The sequence below is a fragment of the Gigantopelta aegis genome, chromosome 8 (assembly GCF_016097555.1).
Source record: "Gigantopelta aegis isolate Gae_Host chromosome 8, Gae_host_genome, whole genome shotgun sequence".
In the NCBI taxonomy this organism is placed as follows: Eukaryota; Metazoa; Mollusca; class Gastropoda; order Neomphalida; family Peltospiridae; genus Gigantopelta; species Gigantopelta aegis.
In genome coordinates, this window is record NC_054706.1 from 10,512,558 (window position 1) to 10,540,279 (window position 27,722).

Genomic DNA, 27,722 nt, shown 5'->3' on the forward strand with positions numbered 1-27,722 from the left:
GCCATTCCTTTATACAAAACCTCTTTCAGAAAACGTTCATTTTTGGCCAAAACATATCCATACTATTATCAAGAAGCAAAACGGGTCCTCTGCATGCAGTACATCAGAAAATGATTTTCTTTACCAAAGTATATTTTTTAATGGGGATAAAACTTAGCCGTAGGAAAGGAATATAATTGGTGGGGGAAACCTATCTTTAACATCACAAAGGATACTAGACAGTGGTTTCATTACAGAGTAATTCAATTAATTCTTCCAACAAATAAGTTCTTCAAACTGTAGCTTAGGTAATGAGTCAGTTAATACTTGAATCATATTTACATTTATTCCTTTATTGTACTCATATGCAGGCTATGCAAGAATGGATAAGGATAGCCACTCTCAGAAAAATTATCTTCGTCATTCCGGGAATTCCCCCCCCCCCCCCCCCCCCCACCAAAAAAAAACCCAAAGAACAAAAAAGAACAAAACAAAACAAACAAACAGACACAATATTAAATAGTAATATTATTCTGGTAAAACAGTTTATATATCATTCTAAATTTAAAAAACAAACAAAAACTTTATTCTGTGCATCTTAAACTACTTAGTCTTATACACACATATTTATAGAAAGATCCCCATAGTGTATTAAAAAGGCCAGATTGAATATATTTGGTTATATAATCTGTTCTTGCAACCTGAGCCAGCCCAGTCAGAAACATTCTGCATGCAATGTATAGATGTCAGTACTATCTATGTTGGTAACGCAAAATACAACATGTAAAATGTTGTTACAGAATGAAGATGGTGAACAAAATATAAGAGGTTTTTTTTTGTTTTTTAAATGGACCAATCAAGCCAACCACATCATGGGCGGATCCAGGAAATATTTTTAGGGGGGGGACCAAAAAAGAAGGGCACATTGACTCGTCAAAAGGGCACCGTACTACAAGTTTTGATATTTACAATTAATATGAATTCCTACAGTTCTACGTCATAATATACTAGCAATAATGAAGTAAATTGGCGTCACTCGCATTAGAACCTCAATGGGGCCCCATTGAGACTCAATAACACAGACACATATCTGCAAGCTTGCGCATGTACACGAAAATCTTGATTTCATTTATCTACAATATAATTATTGTTTACTTAAAAAAAAAAAAATTCTACAAACAAAAAGGGCACTTGGACATTTTGAGGGCACTTGAACAATTTTTTTGGGGGACGCGTCCCCCTGGTCCCCCCTTGGATCCGCCCATGCACATCACCGAAACTCGTTGACATGACCTATTCTAGAATAACCCTTGACGAGCCTTCTGGAAGCATGATGCATCCACACCAACCAAAAGGCCCTTTTAACGGCTAACCACAACCACTGGCCAGAGTACTTTGCCGTTCCACATGTCCGTCCAGCTCTCGAACGACAGGGTACTTGAGCTACACAACCATCAGCCTCCTGGAAACACTTTAGAAGACCTAGCAACCGCACCATCCAAAAAGCCCTAATATAACAACTAGGCACAATCTCCAGGTTCATACATTAAACGGACTCAGCGATTTTGGGTATATTCAAAATTAACAGTCCAATATTTACTTTTCGATCGAACAGTCCGAAATCATGTGTCAGTTAACAGCGTTCATTTTGAGTAACGTACCACCCAAATCCCGTCTTATGCTCTTCTGGTTCTGCCATAGCCCAAGTACTCTTGACTGTAAGAGGGCTAGAGGTTTAAATAACCGTCCAAATGTCCGTGTAGCCCTCTTACAGTTACAGTCCTGACGGCTACTCGAGAGTAGTCCTGCTCGGGCGGACGGCTCAGAACCCGTTGGCGTAGGATTTCTAGGGGATACATGTTTGACTGTGCAGAGCCTACTTTTCTCCTATACTCGGGCGGAGGAGCTGGCATAGGCGACCATGTTAACGTTTGTGTTTAAAAACACTATATGCAATATATCAACCAAACTGTGTACTACAACCCCTACCTCAAAGTATTAACTGCAGAAAATGGTACCTTTCATGGCGGTATAACCAGATGTTTCTGCAACACCCAGCACAATTTCAGGTACCCCATACATGGGGGGGGGGTGGTACCCACATTTTTATGGGGATTTTTTTTTTACATGAAAACATATATAACAGAGGTGCTACTGATCAAAAGTACGGTACACCTCGTTCGCCCCCGGATGCATGCAACCTACACTTACCATCTGTCACTATCCTGAAATATAGAGGTGCTCTTATCGAAAGGAGGAAACTTTAAAACAAGACTAAGGATAATGGCGGCTGAGCATTTCAAGGATAAATTATATTTTTTAATTTGACATAATTAATACATTTATTACTTTTACTAATCCTCCGTCATGGTACAGAAATATCAGTCACCCGTAAGGGTATATAAATACCCATTTGAGCTTGTCATGGCGGTGAGTTTCAATCCGTATACTATAAAATATCGAACAGCCATTAAGGTGTCAAGGGTCAGACAAGATGATGATGAAGATGTCATAATAATGTTTCTCGGAAAGATTTCCGATCGTTCTAAAGAGGGCTAACACTGAATACTGGAATGGTTGGAAGTCTTGTCAACCGTTTTTGTTGCGGTCATTTTGTCATGGTGGTTGGATTTTTTCAACCAATATTTTTTATGGTGTTTTTTTTTTTTTTTTTTATCCTCTAGCTACCCTAGCCTGAGTACTGACTGTAAGAAAGCTAGACTGTAGATGAACATTTGGAAGGGTATATGCTCTCATTACAGTTGGAGACCAAGCTATGTCATTTTCTTTCAATCGCTGCCCACCAAAGAGTAGTCAAAGATTCCCGCTCTAATATACCACAACAATCCTGTGTTTGACATTAAATACATTTACATCGATCATTTTAGCGTTCCTTGATTTTTAAAAATCCGGATATTAATCACTAATACATACACTACAGAAAGAAACCCGACATCATATGAAAGGCTGTGGTATGTGCTATCTTGTGTTTCTACTAGCTATAGAATAATTGTTTAACAATAGTATGATATACACTGTCTTCACTTCAAATGATAGATATATATCTGACAAAAACATTATTCAGGACACTTAGCAAGCTAAGTGATCAACATCTTGTCACTTGTGGCAAATGAAATCAAGCCCCAAACTTTTATTGTCAAAACAATCAATTTTAAAACACTCCTGATGATAAAGGCAAAGTTTTTCACATTTCTTTCATATAGATTTACAAAATTTAAGTGACATCCCGCAAGTGTTTAACAGGACTGTCAATTCATAACACACTGGCAACATACTGGCAACATACTTTCAACATAAGCAAGCCATTTCTAGAAAGTATTGTCCTTTGACTGGCTCCAGAATGTCATGCTTGCTTAGTTCCAAACTCCGAAGTTGTCTATTGTCAATGTGGTATATATATAAACAACTTCACCTACATTGATTTTGCTTCCTATTTATTGTATGAGTTTATTTTGTGCAAAGTAAACAAGTACAATAAATAGGAAGCGAAAACAATGTACGTGAAATTTTACAAAAATGTTTTTTAATTTAACATTATAACTACTCTTTCTTAAATCTATTAATCAATCCTCCTTTCATGGATTTACTTAGAATCATACTCTGTGGCAAGCTTGTGTAATGTTTCAAGTGTGCTATGATGTAATGCAGGGCACAATATTTCACAAGAACCGTTGTTCTGTTCGCGTGTCAGTTACGCAACTTTAAAATCACGAGAACTGCCAATCGGTTAGGCCTACGTGTTGAGCAATTACATTCTAAAATTAAAAGTACCATATATTAGTAATGAAAGTGAAAATCATTTTATATTTTAAAATACATTTGAACCACCAATATAGCACAGAACCATAGTTCAAGTGTTTTAGGATTAGGTAGACCTAACTCATCGGTTATGAGAACTATATTCATGTAACTGAACAATCGGTTATCTAAGTAAAACTCATGTGAACTGACTTTCGGTTACCTAAGATTTTAAAATATTGTCCCCTGTAATGTGTAATTATTCACCTATTTAAAAATATAAAAAAATCAATAATAAGAGGGATATGATGGTTATAGAGTGTTGAATAAAATACTTTTAGATGCAAATCAGATGTACATGTATATATATTTTCAGGTAATATTTTTTGTTGGGCCATTAAATAGTTCAGTGGTTTGTGACTGTTATATTTGCTGATTATTGCAGGCGTATGAAAAACGGTTTCCAACCTGCAAGATGATTCCTGTGTTTCTTGGCAGTGATATTATGTCTGAATACAAGAGCGAAGATGGAGCCGTCCACGAGATCGAAAGACGCTGCAAGCTGAATGTCGATGCACCATACCTGCTGAAAAAGGTTACATTATCATCCATTCTGACTATGTTTAAACATATTATCTATTGTTATGCACATAGTTTAAAGTATACAAGAAAATAATTTTAAAAATAGTGTCCATACCCGCATTCAATCACATACACACACAAACACACACTGCTATTGCTGCTGTTTTGATGGTGTCACTGGGTAAGCAATGCCTTGTTATGGGTTTTTTTCAGTCAACACCCATGTCATTTCAGAGTTAAAATTTGACCTTGTAACTTGTATTATTCAATAGCATAAAAGGAATACATACTGCACTGTGTTGCTTTTTAAAAGTCTTACTCCAAAGAACCAAATTCAACCACTGCATTGTCTGAATAAAAAGTGGTGGATCGGGATGGCTATAAGGGGTGTTGGGAGGCCATCTTAAAACAAAATAAGTGCCTATTTTATTCCTATGATATACACATTGTCTTATTTTCCTGTATTATTATCTTTTCAGTGGTTTTCTATTTCCATATTTAGTTTTTTGAGATGTCTCACTCACTTGACCCCTGCAATATTCTCTATTTTGGGACATTTACTTTTATACAAAATTCCTTTTTTTTTTCTATTTTGTGGGCAAAATTCCTATTTTAACCCTATTTTCAGGCAACAAAAGTACCTATTTTCCAATTTTTTTTACCCATCGCCTCACTTGACGGCCTGATAATGTGGCTTCTTTGGTCAAAGCTCTGTTACCAAAATGACATTTCTTTATCTCTTTGGTTTGAAATGGTTTGACATGGTCCTAACTGTTATTCATAAAAATATTATGGATAATTAAGAAATTATGACACTCGCGTGTAAATCGTACTGATTTTACAAAACTCAGGTTTCAGGTGTCAGGTTTCATGTATTACCCTTGCTCTCGCACTGGCAATACATGAATCCTGACACTCATTATGTAAAATCAGTGTAGTGATTTCTATATATATCATTCAGGAAAGTTACTGTCCTGGAGGACAGCATTTAGTAATCTTAGTAGAGAATGCTTTATGTTAAAAATCTTGATTAGCGATATTTCTAGTCAACTGGAAATTAATTAACACTTACTGTTTAATGTTTTAAAATTGTGTAACGATCTCTGAAACTTGCATAGCAAATTGTGATGCAATACTGAACAAAATGTTCCCTGCTTAGGTGACAGCAAGTTAGTTCATGCGATTTTTACTAACAATACTAACTTACTTCCATGCTACCTGTATCTGGCCAAATGATCCCCTTCTGTCCCGGAGTTAGTCACTGGTGAAGTCAGAGGTTAAATCCGGGATAGGCATGCCTGAACCACTTTTGGATATGGGTACGTTAATAGAGTTCCCTTTTCCAAATGATCAGAGGTTTAGTTGTGCCAGAATATTGTTGCAGCCACAAATGTGAAGATGAAATTTAGTTACTATTATATTATACTGTGACTCACATGTTGTGCAATTATTTATAATGGAATACTGGAAGATTTGTTGTACTACTCCATTTGAAAAGTCACTAATTTTGAAATACTGTATGTTTTGACCCCTGAATTTTTGTTGTGCTGAAATAAACTAATTTTCATAATTTACGAAAATTAATCTGTTTATATTTAATTTTATTTTTAACTCTACCTGTTCTTTCATGGAAACATTTAGAGGTCAATGCTAAGCGAATGAAAAATTAAAAGTCTGCCAGTACATGCAGTTAACGGGTTTCCCCAGAGGCATATGGCGTAGGAGGCCACTATGCCTTAGGTGTATACGTAAGCGCTTTAGCATCATGTAAGGGCCTCAAATCAATTGTCTCTATACTTTACTTGGCTATATGTGACAATCAACTGTTGGTTGTAACAACTTTTAAAACTTTACAGCACACAGGTATTCACACTTCTAACATGTGAAATATGTCCTTCATACCTAATTAGGTGCAAGGCCCTCAGCACCCTTTCGTTTAACAACAGTTGACTACTAATTGTCATAGAACACCATGCTGGCACTGAAAATGTAAGTGCCTTAAAACTATCTTCGGGGAATGGTCTGGTTAATGAAAGGAGAAACATTGTTTATATCTCACTTTCAGTAGAGGAAAGTATTCCTATGTGTTGTGGTATTTATTTTGTAGATTGTTGGAGTGGATTATGTGATTTTCATTCAGAAGAACTGTCTAGACCGCCGGAAGCGTACCCTGATGATCAGTGCCTACAACGAGAGTTTCTCCAGTCGGATAGCCATCGTTGAAAACTGCTATTACTCCGTAAGTTATTAGTCACTGAATGCAGTCTTCATCATGTGCGAAATCAAGGCGAGCTGAAGATCACTCTTCTAAAATGTGTTGTGGTGCTAGATGAGCTATCACATGAAGTTTTAAATGTATATTATTTATTCTGTTAGAAATTTTATTGGAAGGTGATCAGTTTGTCACTGTCCTAAAACTGGAGTGATCACTCGCAAAGACTGGAATATAATTTTTGTTTACGTATATTTTAGTGAACCTATTTCTTGTTGTTGAAGAATTAACCAATAGCACCCAGTAACCGATGTATTGTGCGTGCTGGGGTGTCGTTAAACATTCACTGATAAAGTCTGTTGATTAGACTTTTCTTTTATGTGCTTTTCTGTTTGTTGCACTCCTTTGAAAGAAATCAGCATTGCACTTGTGTTTGTATGAAAAATGCTACATTCAATGTTCACTCTGTACATGTAGGTACATTATAAAAACTGAAATTGCAATTCTCCTGAGGCGAAAATAAAAATAAAGTTTGTTTGTCCTAAACCGACCGACCGACAAAAATCGGCCCGTGTCAAAATCTTTTTTGACGTCTTTTGGGGAAGAATTTTGTTTAGTTTTTTAGTACTATTGTCATATATCTGTCGAACAAACATTTAAAAAAAAAATCCCTACCCACATTTGAAATTACAGGTCGGAAATGAACAAACAAAACTATTTTTACGGATGGCCTAACATGTGACTACATCATCCGATCTTGCCATGACAAAAATTAACTAAGATTATGGGGAACCAATTAAGATATTACCACATTGAACACTATTACAAATGTATTTCATCCATAGTCATGCAGCTAGGTCTGCATTATGTTCTTTAAATTGGTGCTATATATTGTTTTTCAATAAGATCTTTTATTGGTTTTTTAAATACTATCAGAGTGAAATTTTCTTATTGTTTGAGTTGAAAATAAACAACTTAGTTTTCTTGAATTTGTTTTTTAAAAACAAAAAGTTTATTTTGTATTTTTTATAAATAACAGAATCCATATTGAATAACCCATCGGTGGGCCCATTGGGCTATTTCTCGTTCCAGCCAGTGCACCACGGCTGGTATATCAAAGGCCGTGGTATGTGATATCCTGTCTGTAGGATGGTGTATATAAAAGATCTCTTACTGCTAATTGAAAGAGTAGCCCATGAAGTGGCGACAGCGTGTCTCGTCTCAATATCTGTGTGGTCCAACTCCATATAACCGTAAATAAAATGTGTTGAGTGCATTGTTAAATAAAACATTTCCATATAAACGTAAATAAAATGTGTTGAGTGCATTGTTAAATAAAATATTTCCATATAACCGTAAATAAAATGTGTTGAGTGCGTCGTTAAATAAAACATTTCCATCCTTCTGTATTGAATAACATTGATTAGTACACAGTATTAGTAGGTGAAAAGAGTGAGTTTGTGTGTTCTTCATCCACAGGTGCACGCTGAGAATCCAAGTTGGACGTGTTTCGAGCAGGATGCTAGTCTCGACATCAAGCATTTCTTTGGATTCGAGAGCACTGTTGAGAAAATTGCCATGAAGCAGTACACACAAAATATCAAAAAGGTGTGTCTTTGTGCTTGGATTTGTCAAAATCCATGAAACATGCTTGAATTTGAACAAAATCATATTAAAAAGTGTCGGAATTGCATATTTCTGCTGATAAATATTGTAATTTACCTTCACGGTTATTTTCTCATAATTCTGAAATTTGTCAGCTGGTATTATTGACAGTTTGACCAGCCTTGATAGTGTCGTGGTTAGGCCATCGGTCTACAGGCTGGTAGGTACTGGGTTCGGATCCCAGTCGAGCCATGGGATTTTTAATCCAGATACTGACTCCAAACCCTGAGTGAGTGCTCCGCAAGGCTCAGTGGGTAGGTGTAAACCACTTGCACCGACCAGTGATCCATAACTGGTTCAACAAAGGCCATGCTTTGTGCTATCCTGTCTGTGGGAAGCGCAAATAAAAGATCCCTTGCTGCCTGTCATAAAAGAGTAGCCTATGTGGCGACAGCGGGTTTCCTCTAAAAAACAGTGTCAGAATGACCATATGTTTGACATCCAATAGCCGATGATAAGATAAAAAATCAATGTGCTTTAGTGGCATCATTAAATAAAACAAACTTTACTTTTTATTGGCATTTTTTACTACTGAGCGTCATTTTATTTATTACAAATACCACAATTTGTTGGGTAAGCTGTTGTGAATACTAACGAAACTATATGAGACCAAGTGTTTACCAATTGAAAAGTAATTTTACAATGAAAAGTGCTTTAAAAATGTTTGAATTTTACGTTCTAAATTGTACATGTATATGCACCTTGTGCTTATTTCAAGGTCTGAAATCCTATGTCATTAATCTGTTATTCTGTGTATTATACAGTACTAATGACAACCAGTTTTACAGTGTTAGTCGTATTTAGTTAAATTTTATGTTTTTCTCTGTTGTGTATTTAGGGTAAAGAAGTTATTGAGTTTTACATCAACGAGCTGATCAGCCAGGGAATCACATACATTCCCCAGTGGAAGGACTCCAAGGACAAAGTGGCCGCGATTGAAGACACACCTTCTCAAGACAGCGGTTTACGTAGTCGGTCGGATAGTGTGAGCAGTCAGCACAGTCACGCCAGCCTGACGCTGGGCGCCACTGCCGCCACCATACACCGCGATTCTCCGGAAGGTAGTAGACTCAGGGCTTCTAGAATTCTTATAAAATTTACTAGCCATGGGATCGGTGATTTAAAAAATTTACTAGCCATGGAATCGGTGATTTAAAATATTTACTAGCCATGGGATTGGCGATTTAAAATATTTACTAGCCATGGGATTGGCGATTTAAAATATTTACTAGCCATGGGATCGGTGATTCAAATAATTTACTAGCCATGGGATTGGTGATTTATAAAATCCACTAGCCATGGGATCGGTGATTCAAAAAATTTACTAGCCTCGATTAAAAATTCACTAATTCTACTTTTCTTTATTTAGTTAATATTTTACAAAAAAAATTTAATAATCAGATGTTACCTAAAGGGGGTGGATAGAGCTTAAAAACACTAACATTGGAGGGTTGGGGTGTTGGCAGGATATTCATATTTACAAAATCAACTGAACTGCAACATTAGACTTTTTTTTTTTTTTCATTAGCCGTCTGGTTTGGCAATAGTAATTAGTTACTAGCCCAATATTGAATATCACTAGCCATGGGAGTGGGCTACTATAATCTAGAAGCCCTGTAAACATGTGTAGCAGATTAGGGAATATGGTTTTTAAGTTGTAGTCAAATTTGACTCTTTTTTGATACAGCGAAATGAAGACTAGTTGAAGATGTCAAATTTTATATTAGTTCTTGGGTAAAATTGTTATGACATGTAGTCTTTAAATTCCAGACTTTCATTGATGAAAAAAAATAGAAGAGTGCAAATTTACGCTACTTAAAATGTCTAGGAGGGGAAAATTGCAGGCCTTAAAATAATTGTGTTAGAGAAAAACTAGGGCGCAATCACTCTCCTAAACATGATTAGGTGTCTGATGTAATTAAGATTTGATTTAATTTATTTCCAAACAAAAATATTTATCATGTTGCATTCAAATCTAGAACCTGTTAGCCTTGATTACCTTTTTGTTATCCACTGACAGTTCAGGTACATGGTTAGGACTTCTACCAGAAAGACATTTTTGGGTATGGCGCTATGGAATTGAATATTTACAGTGTGTGTTGTGAATGCAAGCGCAGATGACGGGGTATAGGGCCTTCTTCAGAAAGAAAATCATACAATAATAATAAAGAGTCATTAATTTTGCACACAAATTTTGGTATGGCGCCATACCCGTTTTACCCGTTTGGAAAAAACCCTGATGGTAGTGGTTATGCTGCTAAAAAACTAAAATGTGAAATTCATCTTCATTCTGTATTTGGTAATTGACTTAAAAAACGGACTCAGTCGGTTAATACTGAATTGTTAGTTTGTGTCGGGTGTCTAACATTCACTCGTCAAATATTTCTTTCCTTGTAGTTGAAGTACCAGTGTCCGTGGCACAGACTGGTAAACTTGACGATGACTACATTCACAGATTTCTCGGTAGTCTCACTCCTGCTGAAGAAAGTAGACTCGTTCAGTTGAGACGGCAGCTGCAAGAAACACACAAGGGAAAGGTAACTCTTCAAGCTCTATTTAGTTATTAATGTTAAAACTTTTATATACTATGATACTGTACTTTTTTTGAAACTGCTGGGGGGGTTTGGTTTGCTATTTAACCTTTAGACTACTGGATTAATTTTTGACAAAAACCACGTTGAGTGGGTACAAGTTTATAATTTTTACTCACATATATTCACTTAAATCAGTGTTCGAGATTAAAATGTTTGGGCATTATCCCAATATGGATACTAACATTTCAAAATTTGGTATCCCACCTGATCATTTAGTATCCCACTTAAATAAAATTCATAAATGACATCTAACAAACATGGACGACACTGTTACTTAACTTCACTAGTAAATGACGACTTTCATTGTTTCAGCGAAAAATAAAAACGCAGGATTGAGAGAAAAACAAACATTATATGGTATCCCGGTGGGATACTGGATTATTGAAGTCTGGTATCCAAAATTAAATTCTGGTATCACCGGGATATCGGGATCCCGTTAATCTCGAACACTGTAAATGTTTTATAAATACATAAAATGAAGTTCATATCTGAATTGGTAAGTATTATTTTCGTGGGTTTTTATAATTTTTATTATATTTTATATCCGTTAATGTTGATTAAAATTAGGCAAAAAATTGAAAAAGTCACGTTTACTTACTGGCATTTGTGGCCAGCTGTCCAGTATTTATGTCTATTATTCCCGATAACTGGGTTTTTTACTAGAATTAAAAAAAAAAAAAAAACTACAATTCATATCCCAATATTTTGTGATTTTCGTTGTTGGTAAAACGATCAAATTTATTATTAAATTAGCTGTCACAATCGGTTATTGATCCCTGAATATGACTGCGACTTGCCGTCATTATTGTCAAGTGAAAATACTTGCCGAAAACCACTTTTTCAACTCAAAATTACAAGTTATTTTCCACTGAAAAACAAAAACCTAAAGATACAGGAAGCTGAGTTGTCTTCTGTTTCCTGTTACACAAGTCTTTCCGGTGAGTGTCATGTGCAAAATGGCGGGAAATATGAATTGGGGAATGCACTGTATACAGTGTACAGTATGTCGACTGGTGTCAAGATATCTCGCCTGCAGTAGCCAGACCGTAAATAAAATGTGTTGAGTGCGTTGTTAAATAAACCATATCATTTCATTTAACTTGAAAGCTAGTTTGTTACATTTGATCATTCGGACACGTAATTATAGAGGGAACCCGCTACATTTTTCATTACAGCAAGAGATTTTTTATTTGCACTTTTCCACATGCAAGACAGCACATGCCACGGTCTACCAAGGGGTTAGGTGAGCCCTCTTCTGACTGAACTAGCTCTCGTCTCTTAACATTAAGTCAAAAACTCAGTTAGCAGGTATTTTGTGATGCCATGTGCTGCTCACATTAATTGAATATTGGAATGGTAACAGAGTTTAGTATGTTATAATATAGTTTAACCCTTGTAATGAGATTAATGTTGAAAATGATAAAAGATACTATCACGATTGGTGGGGGGAGATGGACTGAAAGTAGAAAACAAAAGGGTGGTAATTGATAAGACAAATCTGTATATGAGCTGTGTTAATTATTTGGTGTTACTTTATCTGTAGATTCCGAAGGACTCTCACATTTTGAGATTTCTTCGAGCTCGTGATTTCAACATCGAGAAATCTAGAGAAATGCTGGTTCATTCTCTAGCATGGAGGAAGCTACACAACATTGATCGACTGCTCAGTACATACGAACCACCACCTGTGATACAGAAGTACTACCCTGGAGGATGGCATTACTGTGATAAAGGTAATACAGTAACATACATTAACATGATCTGAGTTTATCTCCCTACCCCTGCACACATACAGACATAAAAACTAGTCCAGACACCTCAGTCCAGAATTTAATGATAGGATGGTCTGGATGAAAACGGGAGCAATAGAAATTGCATCTTAACCTTTAAGGAGGAAAAGGTAGTTGCATGGCTAGAAATGGATTCCTTCGAGACAGTGTAAAATAATAGCCATTTGATGGGAAGCTTATATTAATTCAGGATATTGGCACTTGGTCAGAAGTCAGGTTATGTATGCAGTGTTTCTGCCAGAAAGACATTTTTGGGTATGGCGCTATGGAATAGAATGCAAATACAGTCAACAGGGGGTATGGGGGACCTCCCCAAGAAAGAAAATGAGTTCAATTTAGGGCAAGGGTTAAGAAAATCATATAGTAAAGAGGTAACTTAAAAAACAAATTGGGGATATGACACCATACCCGTTTTACCCTCTGGCACAGAAACCCTGGTATGGGTAACTATATTTACGTGCCCCTATCCACGAGGGTTCAGGCACGCCCACCCCGGATTCAGCCTCTGACATCGCCAGTTGTCGATTCCGGGGCGGGAGGGTCCCTGGTATGCATTACTACAGCAGGGCTACCTAAGACTTATAAAGAGAGAAAGCAGCTTATACAAAAATAATTGGAATAGGTTACTTAATCTGGATAGCAACAAACATATTTTAAGGAATGGTGCATCACATCAAGAATTTTAAACCAGTTTTAACTATTCTTGACGCTTAAATATTAAAAATATAAGTACTTCAGATTTCAGCTTTAGTTTTCTATTTAATTTTTATTTGTTTGCAGAAGGAACCCCACTTTATATCCTACGGCTGGGTCAGATGGATGTGAAGGGCTTGATGAAATCAGTGGGTGAAGAATCCATTTTGAAACATGTATGTTGTAATTTCTCATGTCATTGGTGGGGTCATACTGTTGCAGGCTTCGAATTGAGTAAATTAGAGGGCATGGCCACTTGACTTAGACTGATCGTGTTCAAGTATGATGGCCAATTAACAACATGTAAAATAATGATCAAGGCATGGGGGCATATGACTAGGGCAGTGTGGCAAACTGTTAAATTTGAACCCTGCTGACTTTAAGGTGAAATTTGTTCATATTTTATTTTAATAACTTTTTAAAAAGTGACAAATACTCACAATCTATTACGGTAATACCACAACACGTGTTTCTCAGTAATCTAACTGGTGTGTCATGTGCAAAAATTACATATTCAGAAGAGGTCGTGTCAGGCTACTGTATATGGGTCAGTCAACCGAAACTAAGTAGCGTACTGTCGATCGGCATTCATAGTTGTAAAAATTGTTTTATAATTTCCAAATGACAGCCTTTTGAAGATATTTGCTGTGAATAATGTATTAATATAATTATAATTACATGCAATATAATGAAATACAACAAAACAATAAATATACATAACAACATTATTTGTACTCGGGGGGGGGGGGGGGGGGGGGGGGGGGGGGGGGGGGTGGGGCCTTAACAATTTGAAGTCTGGTTCAAAATTTATGTTTTATCACTGATTGGGTAATTTAATAAACTAAGTGTTCATCTTTCACTCTGATTCGATATTGTCGTATTCAAATCCACTGAAACTTTCGTCCTCTGTTTCGGAATGAAATGCTTTGGCAACGTGACCAGGCAGGTCACTCACAGTTTCCATGTCATCGTCTGATTCTGTGGACTTGTCGGTGTTCGTGTCTGCATAAGTCAGTTCGGTCTTCACAAATCCGCTGATAATGCAATTTGCTAGGACCTTTTTCCACGATTCAAGTATCCATTCTGAAACTGTAGCGTACGTCGCTCTCCCCGTGTGCACTGTAGCTGTATAACTGTGTTCCGCTGGTCATCCAGGTTTTCCACAGTTGTCCAAGATGTGCTTTGAAACACCTATTTACGGAAATGTCCTGGGTTTGGAGCAGTTTCGTCATCCCACCAGGTATCACGACAGGGATAGAATTCAACTGTTTATTTGATCCTTGATATCAACCATAATGTGAGCCCTCATAGAATCCATTACCAAAATGGCCGCCTTTTGATGAAAATTTTTTATGGTTCTACACATGGGTATGTCAAATGTCAGAGGAACTTCATCCATGTTGATGATGCTGTAGTGGTTTATGTTATATTCACTTGCGTAAGTTTTAAATAGTGCCAGCTTTTCCACAAAATCTTCAGGCAGTTTTTGTGAAACTGTTGTCCGAGTATGGATTGACAAGGAATGTCGCTTCATGAAACGAAAACACCAAGATGGTCCGGCCTGGAAATCATCTATTCCCATCTCTCTGGCAATCACCTTGGCTCTTAGTCTGATGGTCACCGTGTTTAACCCTCGGCATGCTGCTCGTTGTAACAGGACCCAGTCTTCAATCATCTTCTCAAGTTTTGGCCATCTAGCTTTGTGTCCTCTGTTGGCTTTTTTGGTCTTTTTTGTCAATCGCAAAACATCTTTTTGCTTTCTCCAACTTCTAACCATCGATTCATCAATAGAGAATTCTCTGCCAGCTGCTTTATTGCCATTTTCTTCAGCAAATGTTATAACTTGTTGTTTAAACGACACGTGTAACTCTTTCTTTTTTTGACAGGAGGCATGTTGAACGTTTTACAGCATGAGTATAAACTGAACACAGGTATATAGTTCGATTGTACAGTATTAGTTTGCCAGTCTAAATTGCTGATACACCTAACCAAAAACTTAAACCAATATTCACAAGAAGACCCCTCAACTGTCAAAACAAAACAAAAAATACATTTTGCAAACATGTTTATCCATGGCGTTACTTAGATAAAAGCCATAGCAATCAACCCATTGTTTGCAGGCTGATTAAAAGGGAAATGTCGACTTGTAATAAAAACATTACAATTTACAAAGTCTCAATTTATGTGATGTCATGCCGCAAGCTCATACTGAACATAAAATCTGATCTACTAATTATATTACAAAGAGGTAACAAACAGAAGTATTAAAAGGATCAATTAAGTAATTGTTTTGTTGTCATTGTTATGTGACGGCTCAGTATAATTAGCCTAAGTGACCATGACATTGTAACCGTGTCACGTGATATTGTTTAACGCATAATTGGCCTTGCTATCAAACTCAACAGGCAACTGGAGTGTTTTTGCTATAAAAACAAACAACATTACAGGCGAGTTGCTTTATTTTAAAACATCGGACAAACAAAACAAATGCACCACTTGCAATGAATGTTGGAGAAATCAAATAAATGAACTTAACGATCGAGTTCATTTTTGACGGTGTAAGTTGTAACAATACACCAGTGACCAGGGCAGGTGTTATTTTATTGCTTCAGCCAAAGTTCAGGCCTGACTAGACAATGAAGGATACCAGTATTATAAGAATGAGGTCAGGTCATAGGGCTTTACGTGCACATTCAGAGAAAGCTGTTGTAGCGCACGCCTTTGAGAATGAAAAATAAGGTGCACTTTTATACGCTTGACAGTTACCGTAAAATTCATAAATATGGCGCACCGTTTTATAAAACACACCTAATTCACAGAAAAACAGTAGCAGCTTATAGGCCAGAAAATACGGTATGTATTTTTCTGTGTTTTTGTTTCAGGTACTGGCAGTTAACGAGGAAGGGTTATTGCGTGCTGAGGCAGCGACATCGAAAAGAGGTTACCCTGTCAGGTGATTTAACATTGTTGGGTTTTTTTATTAAGTTTTTATTTACCGATTAAACCTGTATATAGAGGATACTCCCCTCGTGTCTTGTGACATCATAATTTATCAGTACAAGTTGATAAAAGTATGAAATCCGAGGCTTGCCGAGGATTTTATACTTTTATCAACGAGTACTGATAAATTATGATATCACAAGACACTCAGGGAATATTCTTTTTATCATCCATTATCATTCTTTTCATTTGCGACAGTTGTAAACAATGTCAGTAATGTGGGTTGAATGTCAGCGGTAGACTCATTAACTAGCAAAACGGCAGTGGGGTGACGTCGTTATTGGCAGGTTTAGCATTGAAACAAACGCAGTGATTTAACAAAACATTGTCTTGTGATTAAAATTTGACCAATCAAGATTATAAGAAGTGATATCTCCTGTGGAGATATCGCAGGAGATATCACAAATAATAGTGCCAGCGATATCTCCTACAAAAGCCTTTAATGGACGATAAATTACATCTTTATTTTATACTTTATTTGTTAAATTATTTTCTTTAAACAAGAAGATTTTTCAACAAAGATCAGTCTTGTTTATTGTGTTTTTTTCTTTCTACAGTCCTGTACTGTTGATCTTGATGTGATCGTTTTCCTTCTTCTTCTTCCTCTTTATTCTTATTTTATTTCAAACAAATCCTTTTTAACAAACATTACACTTGTTTTTTATGGGGGGTTTTCTTCTACAGTACTTGTACAATATTGTCTTCTTTTTTTAAAAAAAAATCTTAACCACATACATCACTTCTGGGTTCTTTCCTCCTCCTACAGTACTTGTACAATATTGTCTTCTTTTTAAAAAAAACTAAATCTTAACCACATACATCACTTCTGGGTTCTTTCCTCCTCCTACAGTACTTGTACGTGTATTATTGGTCTCAGAGGCAGCTTATTTTTTTTTTTTTTTTTTAAACAAAATCTTTAACGACAAACATCACTCATGTTTTTCTTTTTCTCTCCTACAGCACTTGTACATGTATTGTTGATCTCGATGGTCTGAGCATGCGACACTGGTGGCGTCCCGGCATTCGTGCCCTACTGCGCATCATCGAGGTGGTGGAGGCTAACTACCCGGAGACGATGGGTCGACTGCTGATCGTGCGCGCCCCCCGCGTCTTCCCTGTTCTCTGGACGCTGGTCAGTCCGTTCATCGACGAGAACACACGCAACAAGTTCATGATCTATGGCGGCAACGACTACCAGGGTCCCGGTGGACTCGTCGACTATGTGGACAAACGCTATATCCCCGACTTCCTCGGTGGAGACTGTCTTGTGAGTTAAACTATTGATTCATTTGTGACTTAAAACACTTTTATGGGTACAAGTTTATAATGTTTACTCAATATTCACCCCTCGAACTTAAAAAAATGTCCACTGCTGAAAACATGCCATGGAAAAAACATTGAATCTAGTACACAGCAAAACAGTGCTGTAGGGAATTAAAAACTCCACAGCAATCTTTACAGCATTGCCGATTGCGTACATAATTGCAGGAGTTGCATATTTTCACTGTAAAATATTATAAATACACAACATAATGTTTATATATGTAAAAAGATATGTGTGGATTTTTAAAAAATGTTTTTATATTTTTGAACAGTTAATGTTTAAAGTTATTTTTAAAATCAGTGAAGTAACCTTTTTACTTATGTGCACTTATGGCCAGAGTTTTAGTATTTATAGCCATTATTCCCATTCACTGTGTTTTACTTATCACAGTTTGTTTTGAAAACTATGATTCATACCCTAATATTTGGTGAATTTGTTCTTTGTTTGTACAAACAGTCTAATATATTATCAAATTAGCTGTCACAATCAAGATATCAATTCCTCAAAATTACCATGACTTTCCGCCATTGTTGTGAAAAGAAAAGTACTCACTGAAAACTACTTTTTCAACTCAAAATTCCAGGGTATTTCTCCTAGAAAAAAGAAGTATATCATCTATTTTTAATTTTCATCAAAACTATGTCCTGTTTTATAATTTTCGGCCAGTCACACGTGCAGAATGATGAAACATATGAATTAGTTAATGCATTGCATGTGATATAATGTGTCGGCTTGTGTGATATCGGACGAAATACCTGCCTGCAGTATCCACACGGTTAATGCTACGTACTGTTTTAGTTAATCTAATCTAATTCCAGTGAAAATTTTGTTTTGAAAATCGTAATTACTGATATTTCTAGTCTATTGAAGTTGATTAACAGCTACATTAAAAATTGTGTAGTGATCTCTGAAACTTGCGTAGGGATACTGAACAAAATGTTCCCCAAATTCCCTGATATATTGGATGGAGACAGTGTTGCAAGTTAATCCTTTAAAAACTTATATTTTACTATTAATCCAATTCATTTCAGTCATAAATGCTTCACTTTTAATGAAATATATATGCATTGTCCTGATTTATTTTATTATTTAATGTTATACTTTTCGTATATTTACCAGTGTGAGGTGCCAGAAGGAGGACTGGTTCCGAAGTCTCTGTACCAGGACGATCAGTTGGACCGATCGCCCGACGAGCCCCCTCTCAGCATGGACAGTCTCTACATCACAGCTCAAGTTGTAAAGGACTTCCCTCACGAGGTATTCACTGTCACAGAATCCACTTGATTTTATTGTTTGTCCAGTTAGGCCAGTGCACCATGAATGGTACATCAAAGGCCGTGGTATAAAGAGTAGCCTATGAAAGGCCGACAGCAGGTTTCCTCCCTCAATATCTGTGTGGTCCTTAACCATATGTCCGATGCCATGTAACCGTAAATAAAATGTGTTTGAGTGTGTCATTAAATAAACCATTTCCTTCCTTGTCCAGTTGTTTAAACTCTTTAATGTCTTATTTTTACACATGCATTGTGATGAACATTAATATAGTACTTACAGTTTTACACATGCATTGTGATGAACATTAATATAGTACTTACAGTTTTACACATGCATTGTGATGAACATTAATATAGTACTTACAGTTTTACATGTATGCATTATGATGAACATTAATATAGTACTTACAGTTTGTGAGAAATGGAGTTAAATATAAAACTTTAACATTGAGCTAAATGCAAAAGTTTGTTTTTTTCACATGGATTGTGATGAACACCCATACGTGCAACTATAAACCAAGTTTTATTGATATAGGAGTTTGTTTGTAAACAATGGAGCGTGTGAAACTTTAACATTGAGCTAAACACAAAAGTAAAATTTTAATTAAAAAATTTTCCTGGCATTGTGATGAAAATCAGTTGGTACAGCTATAAACCAAGTTTCACTGATCTTTAACATTGAACTAAATGCAAAAGTTGATGGCATGACTGCATTAGCCATCACCATCAGAAAAGTACACAATGGATATACTATTTATGGAAACTAATTTTTTACGGATATTTCCTCATTTCAGTGTCACAGACTCTGTTGTAACTTTGTTCAAATGAGTTGCAGGTTTGTCAATTAGCCAAACTTTGTGTCCATTTTCATGGGTTGAAACTAGGCTTTGACGCTTTAAAATAAAGTTAATGTTGAGAGTTATTGTTGTTATATTTATTTTCTTTCAGGTGTTGATTCAGGTTCCAGAGAAAGGTTGTGTGATCACGTGGGATTTTGACATCCTGAAGGGCGACGTGACATTCACGGTGTTCCGCTGCAAGGACCACCGCGGCTCCGACCCATGTCACCAGCACCACATCAGTGGAGCCATCGGTGGAATCGGGTCCGTCCAGTACCTCGACAAGTCTATGGTGGTCGGAGTCGACCTCAGCATCATGGAGGCACCCCATATATGCAGGAACGGGGACAGTGTACAGGTTGGTAGATATCTGTCGTATTTTACATGTGTATGTTATATATACAGGAACGGGGACAGTGTACAGGTTGGTAGATATCTGTCGTATTTTACATGTGTATGTTATATATATACAGGAACGGGGACAGTGTACAGGTTGGTAGATATCTGTCGTATTTTACATGTGTATGTTATATATATATACAGGAACGGGGACAGTGTACAGGTTGGTAGATATCTGTCGTATTTTACATGTGTATGTTATATATACAGGAACGGGGACAGTGTACAGGTTGGTAGATATCTGTCGTATTTCATTGGTAGATATCTGTTGTATTTTACATGTGTATGTTATATATACAGGAACGGGGACAGTGTACAGGTTTGTAGATATCTGTCGTATTTCACTGGTAGATATCTGTTGTATTTCATGTGTGTATGTTATATATACAGGAACGGGGACAGTGTACAGGTTGGTAGATATGTGTCTTATTTCATGTGTATATGTTATATATGCAGTAACAGGGACAGTGTACACAGAGGTTCTAGAATTTTAAAATCATTCTCTTGCCATGGGGCCAGTGGACTTGAAAATTCACTGGCAATGGTTAAAAATTAATTTGCCCAATTTTAACTGTTGATAAAACAAAATACAAGTAAATGAAATTATTAAACTTTTCAATGTACATTTTGCCTACAGTGATCATGTTTGATCAGTTTGACAATTTATACAACAGATAGGCTGATTAGGCATATATTATGGTTTGTTTAAAAAGACATGTAACAAATGTTTATCAATTTGGAACTTTAAAATACTACACCAATTAACAGCATTGAAAATCAAATGAATATTTATCATTTATAAATAAGTAGATATTTATTTACCTTTTTTCACTTGCCATCAGGCTTGCTCAAAGTAATCTGTGGTGGCCCGAGTCAGAGTACAGGGTGGCAGATATATTTCTTATGTCATATATGTAGCAATGGGAACAGTAGACTGGTTGGTAGATATATGTTGTATGTCACCTGTGTGTGTTATATACAGGAATGGGATAGTTTGCAGATCTGTACCCAGGGCCTGTATGATGGATACATACATATACAAACCCCATGGTCGAAATTTAAAAAAAAAAAAAAAATTAAATTGTTTAATGTTCACATTTTCCGAACATGCTTCATTATTTAAACCAAGTGTGACAGTAACCATATGTTAAACACTATATGTAGCTGTAGTTTAAAAATGGGCTGAGGTGTTATTAGACAAACCTTCCTCTCCTTTATTGACTTGTATGGTATTGCAGGGTACTCATGTCACCAGTCAGTCAGGTAGCTACATTCTGCAGTGGAAATATTTCGACTCGGCTAAGGCTGCGTTTGACTTTCCGCTCACATCACACAAGTCAAAGGTCATGTACAACACAGAATTGCTGCCATCCAATGCTTTCAAGTAAGTTGAACTTTATAGTAGGCTAGTCATACTGGTGTTATTATTGTTAAGTGTGTTAACAAAATTGATCGAAATTCAAAATTGGCTATTGTAGCACGAGTCACAGACTTTTGTAAATGCACATATACGGAAAAAACTTAATTGCATATTAGATGTATCATTAGAAACCTATTAATTGAATGGTTGTCAGACTGCCATAATTTTCTGTGAGTCAGCCATTGTAATAAGTACAGATGATGATAGAAATGGGAGGGGGGTGTTAATACTGTAGATCCTGAAATTAATGCAATCATAATATTAATGCGAAAAATGCGAGTTCGTGTTATTCGCATTAATAATATGACGCATTTATTTAGATGTTTTGTCTATGTGTCCCACATTATTAAAACAAAAACAAACAAAGATTAAAATACTAACATATTTATAAAACACAACTGGAAAACAATTCATCGTAGATGAGACATACTAATTCAGGGTTGAAAATTAGCAGTAGCCCATGGCGACCTTTATTGGCTAAGGGCGACTAAGAATTTTAGTGTCTGGCGAGTATGTTACTAGTTAAAAGAAACAAACTGATACTGAATTGAATGTGACAAAACACACCGTGTCTATGTTGGCATGAACTACAGATCTGGCAGCAGAAGACATAGAACATGTTCTATATTTTGACAGCGCCAACATAATGAATAAAGATAAAATTCATATAAAAACATTAATTTATTAATTTCAGGATCTACAGTACTGTTCATACAGAGTTTCACTATGGTCTACAAAAAGAAAAAAAAGAAAAATGTTTTAAACAGAAATGAAATTAACTTGTCTATAAATTAGTAAATAATTTAACAACCATCGTTGTTGTTGGGTTGTTTGAGCGTTTTCTGGGGGGAAGGGGTTGTAAAATGTATGGAAATGGTAAATGACATGATTGGAATCATATTATTGTATTTTTCTTTTAAATGAAGATGATTCATTATGTGTGGAACCAGAATGCAGTACTTTTAACAGATTGTTGGCAAGAAAACAAAATATATATTTATGATAATAACCAGTGTAACCGATTATCTGTTAGAGCCCCATTTCCTGATTGTAAGCAACAGTAAACAGTGGACATTTTATCTTACTTTTAATGCAGAACAAACACTGCCTTTGTCATAATAAAGAACACTAATATATTTATATAGTTCATTTGTTTATACATGTATATATTTTAAAATAATAATAAATAAAATAACAGTATGAATTTTGTAATAATAAATATATTAATTTTGCATTGTTATAAATCTGTGGTTGGTTTTTATCGATGCTATTTTTAGCTACTAATATTCGCATTGCAGTTCATTGCACACAGTTTTTCCTTGGAGAAAAAAAAGTTATTGTATTCATTGTTTTACGTCTCTTTTTTTTATTAATATTAATTATTGCTGGAAATAGTATGATCGACAATTAAAAAACATCTCAGTCAAACTCAACACCTTTTAAAGGGACATTCCAGAGTTTGCTGCAATTTTAAAGATGTTATCAACTAACAGAGACTTTTTAACGACTGTAATTACATATCAAATATATTTTTCTGCATAAAATATTAGTGGCTGTATATTAAACGTGTTTCTGATCGTTCCAATATATGTACTAGGTTAAATTTCATTTTATTTCCTAAAATATATATTTTTCGTACGTATGAAATTATTTGAAGACCAAATCGAGTTTGGGCTTCTTACAAATATTAAGACGACAATAAACACATTGAATATACAGACACTAATATTCTAAACAAGAAAATATGTTTAATATGTAAGTTTAATTGTAGAACTATTTTGGGGCATATTTCAAAATACTTGTTTTGGTGTCAGGTGGAATTTGAAACTTTCACCGTGTATTCCTTTTAAGTCGAATCACATTAGGAAGTTAAGTAATATAGTTTTGCAGGAGGTGGTGCATTAATACCATGCATGACAAATTCCTCAATTACATTTGTAACTCATTTTGACTTAGTGAAGTTTAAATAGTTTTGGTGTTGGACATTAATAGAAATCAAAAATGTCAACTAACAGAATCAATGCAACATTCTATCAAAAGTATATGAGGGAACATTGATTAACAAGTGTGTTTTTTTATTACCAAGAAACATGTTTGAAATCTAGATCAACTAACTAACTTCTTTGATTAACTTTTGTCTTCTATAGGCACTTTAGTTTTGGTGTCGGATGGAAATTATATTTTGGTGTCGATTGGAAATAAAATTTCATACATCAGTATAATTTTAATGAACACATTATACAGTATTATCACACCTAGATATATATTTTAAAGTGCTTTTTTCATCATTACACTTCATTAAGAAATGACAGTCATAAATGTTAAAGAGGCATTCCTGACTTTACAGACATTTAAACATGCCCCCTACTAACAAAGCTTTTAATGAATAAAACTGGATATTAATTACATTATCTTGCTTAAAATATTAATGTTTGTACACCATGTGTTTCTGGAATTCCTTATATATATATATATATATATATATATATATATATATATATATACTCTTCAAAAAAAGAAACGCAAAAGGGTACAAATGGGTTATAACTCCGATTTTATGTTTCCTACCGGTTCATGCTTTGTGAATATAAGGTCATTGCATGTCCCAAACACATTCCCACGGTTACATTCGATAAAACGCAGCTACTGTACAATAAAGTTCCAAAATGTGAATATTCGCAAAAACGCAGCCACGTGCAAACCATGTCACCACTGCACGTGCGTTGTCTGCACGTGCAACATGAACACCGACAGTATAAAAGTGCAGGGTGTTCGCTTGCCTGGCCTCTGTATCTGGCCGACAGTTGACAATCCAGGACATGCCACGTCTCGGTGAACCGCAGAGAAACAATGCCATTGGCCGATTAGACGCAGGCGAATCCAGAACGGCCGTTGCCAGGGCATTCCATGTGTCCCCAAGCACCATCTCCAGACTGTGGGACCGTTACCAGCAACATGGATCAACACGTGACCTCCCTAGATCCGGTCGACCACGGGTCACTACCCCCGGGCAGGACCGCTACATCCGTGTACGCCACCTTCGGGAACGATTGACTACTGCCACCTCCACAGCCGCAGAAATACCAGGTTTGCGCAGGATATCCGACCAGACCGTACGGAACCGCCTACGTGAGGTAGGAATTCGTGCCAGACGTCCAGTTCGAGGTGTCATCTTAACACCACAACACCGTCGACTCCGACTGCAGTGGTGCCAGATTCATCGACAATGGCCTCAACTGCGATGGAGACAGGTGTGGTTCAGTGACGAGTCCCGATTTCTGCTCCGACGTCATGATGGAAGATGTCGCGTGTATAGGCGTCGTGGTGAACTTTATGCGGCAAACTGCGTGCAGGAAGTGGACAGATTCGGCGGTGGTAGTGTCATGGTGTGGGCAGCCATCTCACACACTGGCAGAACTGACCTGGTCCACGTGCAGGGCAACCTGAATGCACAGGGCTACATTGACCAGATCCTCCGGCCACACATCGTCCCAGTTATGGCCAACACCAAGGCCTCACACAGCACGTCTCACAACGGCTTTCCTACAGAACAACAACATTAATGTCCTTCCTTGGCCATCGACATCACCGGATTTGAACCCAATTGAGCATCTATGGGATGAGTTGGACCGACGCCTCCGACAGCGACAACCACAGCCCCAGACCCTGCCCGAGCTGGCAGCAGCCTTGCAGGCCGAGTGGGCCACCATCCCCCGGGACGTCATCCGTACTCTGGTTGCTTCAATGGGCAGGCGGTGCCAGGCAGTTGTCAACACACGCGGAGGCCACACCCGGTATTGACTCCAGATGACCTTGACCTTGGTGGTGTGTCCTATCACTTACTCACAATGGACTAGAGTGAATTGTGAACAATCCTGCAACATTTGGTAATTATCGGACTCACCATTCAATAATTAAATCAATTCTCCAAATGTTACGACAATGTGGTTTTGCGTTTCTTCTTTTGAAGAGTATATATATATATATATATATATATATATATATATATATATATATATATATATATATATATATATATATATATATTAGCTTAAACAGGATAGGTGTTGTTTTTTTACATACACAAAATTATTGAAGACAAAATCTAGTTTGAGCTACTAATTTGAATTTTTGTGTCTGGTGTTGACCACTTTTGTTAACAACTAATGATAAATTACTCTCTTACCTTTAATTTAAGTTAGATTTTGGCCAGGCAGAAATTGTGAAAAAAATATTACATTGGCATAGATTCCACATACTGGAATGTAACCATGTCACCTATATTGATTGACATTGCTGATATCTACTAGGACAAAAAGCATGTATTCGTTTGCCATTTTGCTTTTTATGGAATACTCTTCAAGAGAGGTGGAAGCCTTCAAAGAATGTGACATAATTAATATGATGTCATGATGATTGCCTATACCATAACCAGTGTTTCCCCTAGGGGCCGGATGGACCCTGCACCGACTGAATTTCTTTACCAGGACCATAAAAACAGTTGTAATCATTTTTAAAAAAGGGACTCACCTCTGTGATCAATTCGCCTATAGAATTTTTTTAAATGCAAAAACTACTTGTAAGTACATTGTTCGAGCCCGGTGGCCAGTTTGAAGAAAAAATTTCAACCACCATGATGTTGAATCATGATCGTGTGAAAAAACAACGAATCACCATGATCATATGAATATTATTTTGATTTCCTTTCACATGTAATGGTTCTCTAATGAATATATGGACACCAGTAATCCCTGTCCCATCCCTGAAATGAATATACCTATATGATTATGATGATCATAATACATTTCATGATGTTGTTAGATGACGTCACATCCTTCCACTTCTCTTGAATAGTAGGCCCTATTCCATAAAAAAAAGCAAAATGGCAGCATACATGTTTTTTGTCCTTGAAGATTTCAGCGAAAATATCAACCTTGTCTAGTTAATCAGTATTTGTCTCGGCAGAGCCTCGACCGATTAACATACACTTGGTTGATATTTTCCATATTAAAAAACACTTGTGATGAATCCTCTTTATATACACACAGTAGAATCTTGTTGGGTCGAACTCGTTGTTGACCAAATGAAAGGGGTCGAATACTTTCTCGAGCACCAACGAAATTCGAGCCAATGGGATTCAACTGTATATATATTTGGAATCTGAATGTTATCCTTGTTATATTTTTAGGGGTTCAATGACGAGCTTGCTGTCATGTCAGAGTGGATTTTCTTCTCTCAGTATTAGTACACAGAGCAGCCAGTCAGGAATCGGCTCCTGCCCTTCAAGGTGATCACATGACCTGCATGCACAGCCATTCAGCATCAGTCTTTTATATCTGCATGTCCTGTGTGTGAACTCGGTCAGCACTTTGTGTTGTAGATGTAGACAGCACTTTGTGTTGTAGACTATGTCTTTCTTCTGTTTCGCTACACTTTGCTTTGGGAACCTCTAACAACTGCTGACTGTGAAGCTTTTCGTGTGCTGTTGTGACACAGATGTCTTAGGAAATGTGATTGGTCAATATCTACTGTTATACAAGAAATAATGAAAAGTAATTGATTGATATATTTTATTCTATTTAAAAACAACTGTATTGGCCCTGTTCTTAATGCATATAATATCAGTAACAATGATATGTTTATATATTTCCATCAGAAATGGGAACAAAATGGAATAATTAGAAATGTATTTTGGAATTTAATTGGTGACCATTATCGGCCAGACAAATAATGAAAACTAAACTAGAAATCTATTTTGGGATATGATTGGTCATTAACTACTATAGACATAACCAAAACTAATACAAATGTATTTTGGAATGTTATTGGTCAATATTTACTATACAAATAATGAAAACTTAACTACAAATGTATTTTTTGAATATGATTGGTCAGTATCTACTTAGTAAATTTGAAATTTGATATTGATGTTGGTGAATTTTGGTTGGTTAATAAAGATATGCTACATATGTTAACCGATACAAATATCTGTAGCAGTGCCAAATGAAACAAGTTTACACAAAATAATTGTTACAAATATTGTATAATATGTAACCTAATATAATTTATTAAAATGTATCGGATATAATGATATATATTCTTCTCATAGATATTGTAATTAATACAAAATAATTAAACAAAATACTTTCAACAGTGCTAAAATTTCAACGTGTCAATTTAATCCTTCTAGAA

At 36.2% G+C, this 27,722-nt stretch overlaps 1 protein-coding gene across 1 annotated transcript in view; it reads left to right on the forward strand.

Annotated features, from left to right (window-relative positions):
- The first annotated feature begins 2,272 nt into the window (after positions 1-2,272).
- Positions 2,273-27,722, forward strand: part of LOC121379040 (SEC14-like protein 5) — a 41,126-nt gene continuing 15,676 nt past the window's right edge. The window contains exons 1-14 of the mRNA XM_041507482.1: positions 2,273-2,409; positions 4,184-4,333; positions 6,428-6,559; positions 8,012-8,140; positions 9,036-9,258; positions 10,595-10,734; positions 12,335-12,524; positions 13,362-13,450; positions 16,157-16,227; positions 17,235-17,541; positions 18,718-18,855; positions 19,821-20,069; positions 21,349-21,494; positions 26,719-26,817. Of these exons, the coding sequence (XP_041363416.1) occupies positions 2,347-2,409; positions 4,184-4,333; positions 6,428-6,559; positions 8,012-8,140; positions 9,036-9,258; positions 10,595-10,734; positions 12,335-12,524; positions 13,362-13,450; positions 16,157-16,227; positions 17,235-17,541; positions 18,718-18,855; positions 19,821-20,069; positions 21,349-21,494; positions 26,719-26,817 (2,126 nt within the window). The 5' untranslated portion in view covers positions 2,273-2,346. The remainder of the gene's footprint in view (positions 2,410-4,183; positions 4,334-6,427; positions 6,560-8,011; positions 8,141-9,035; positions 9,259-10,594; positions 10,735-12,334; positions 12,525-13,361; positions 13,451-16,156; positions 16,228-17,234; positions 17,542-18,717; positions 18,856-19,820; positions 20,070-21,348; positions 21,495-26,718; positions 26,818-27,722) is intronic.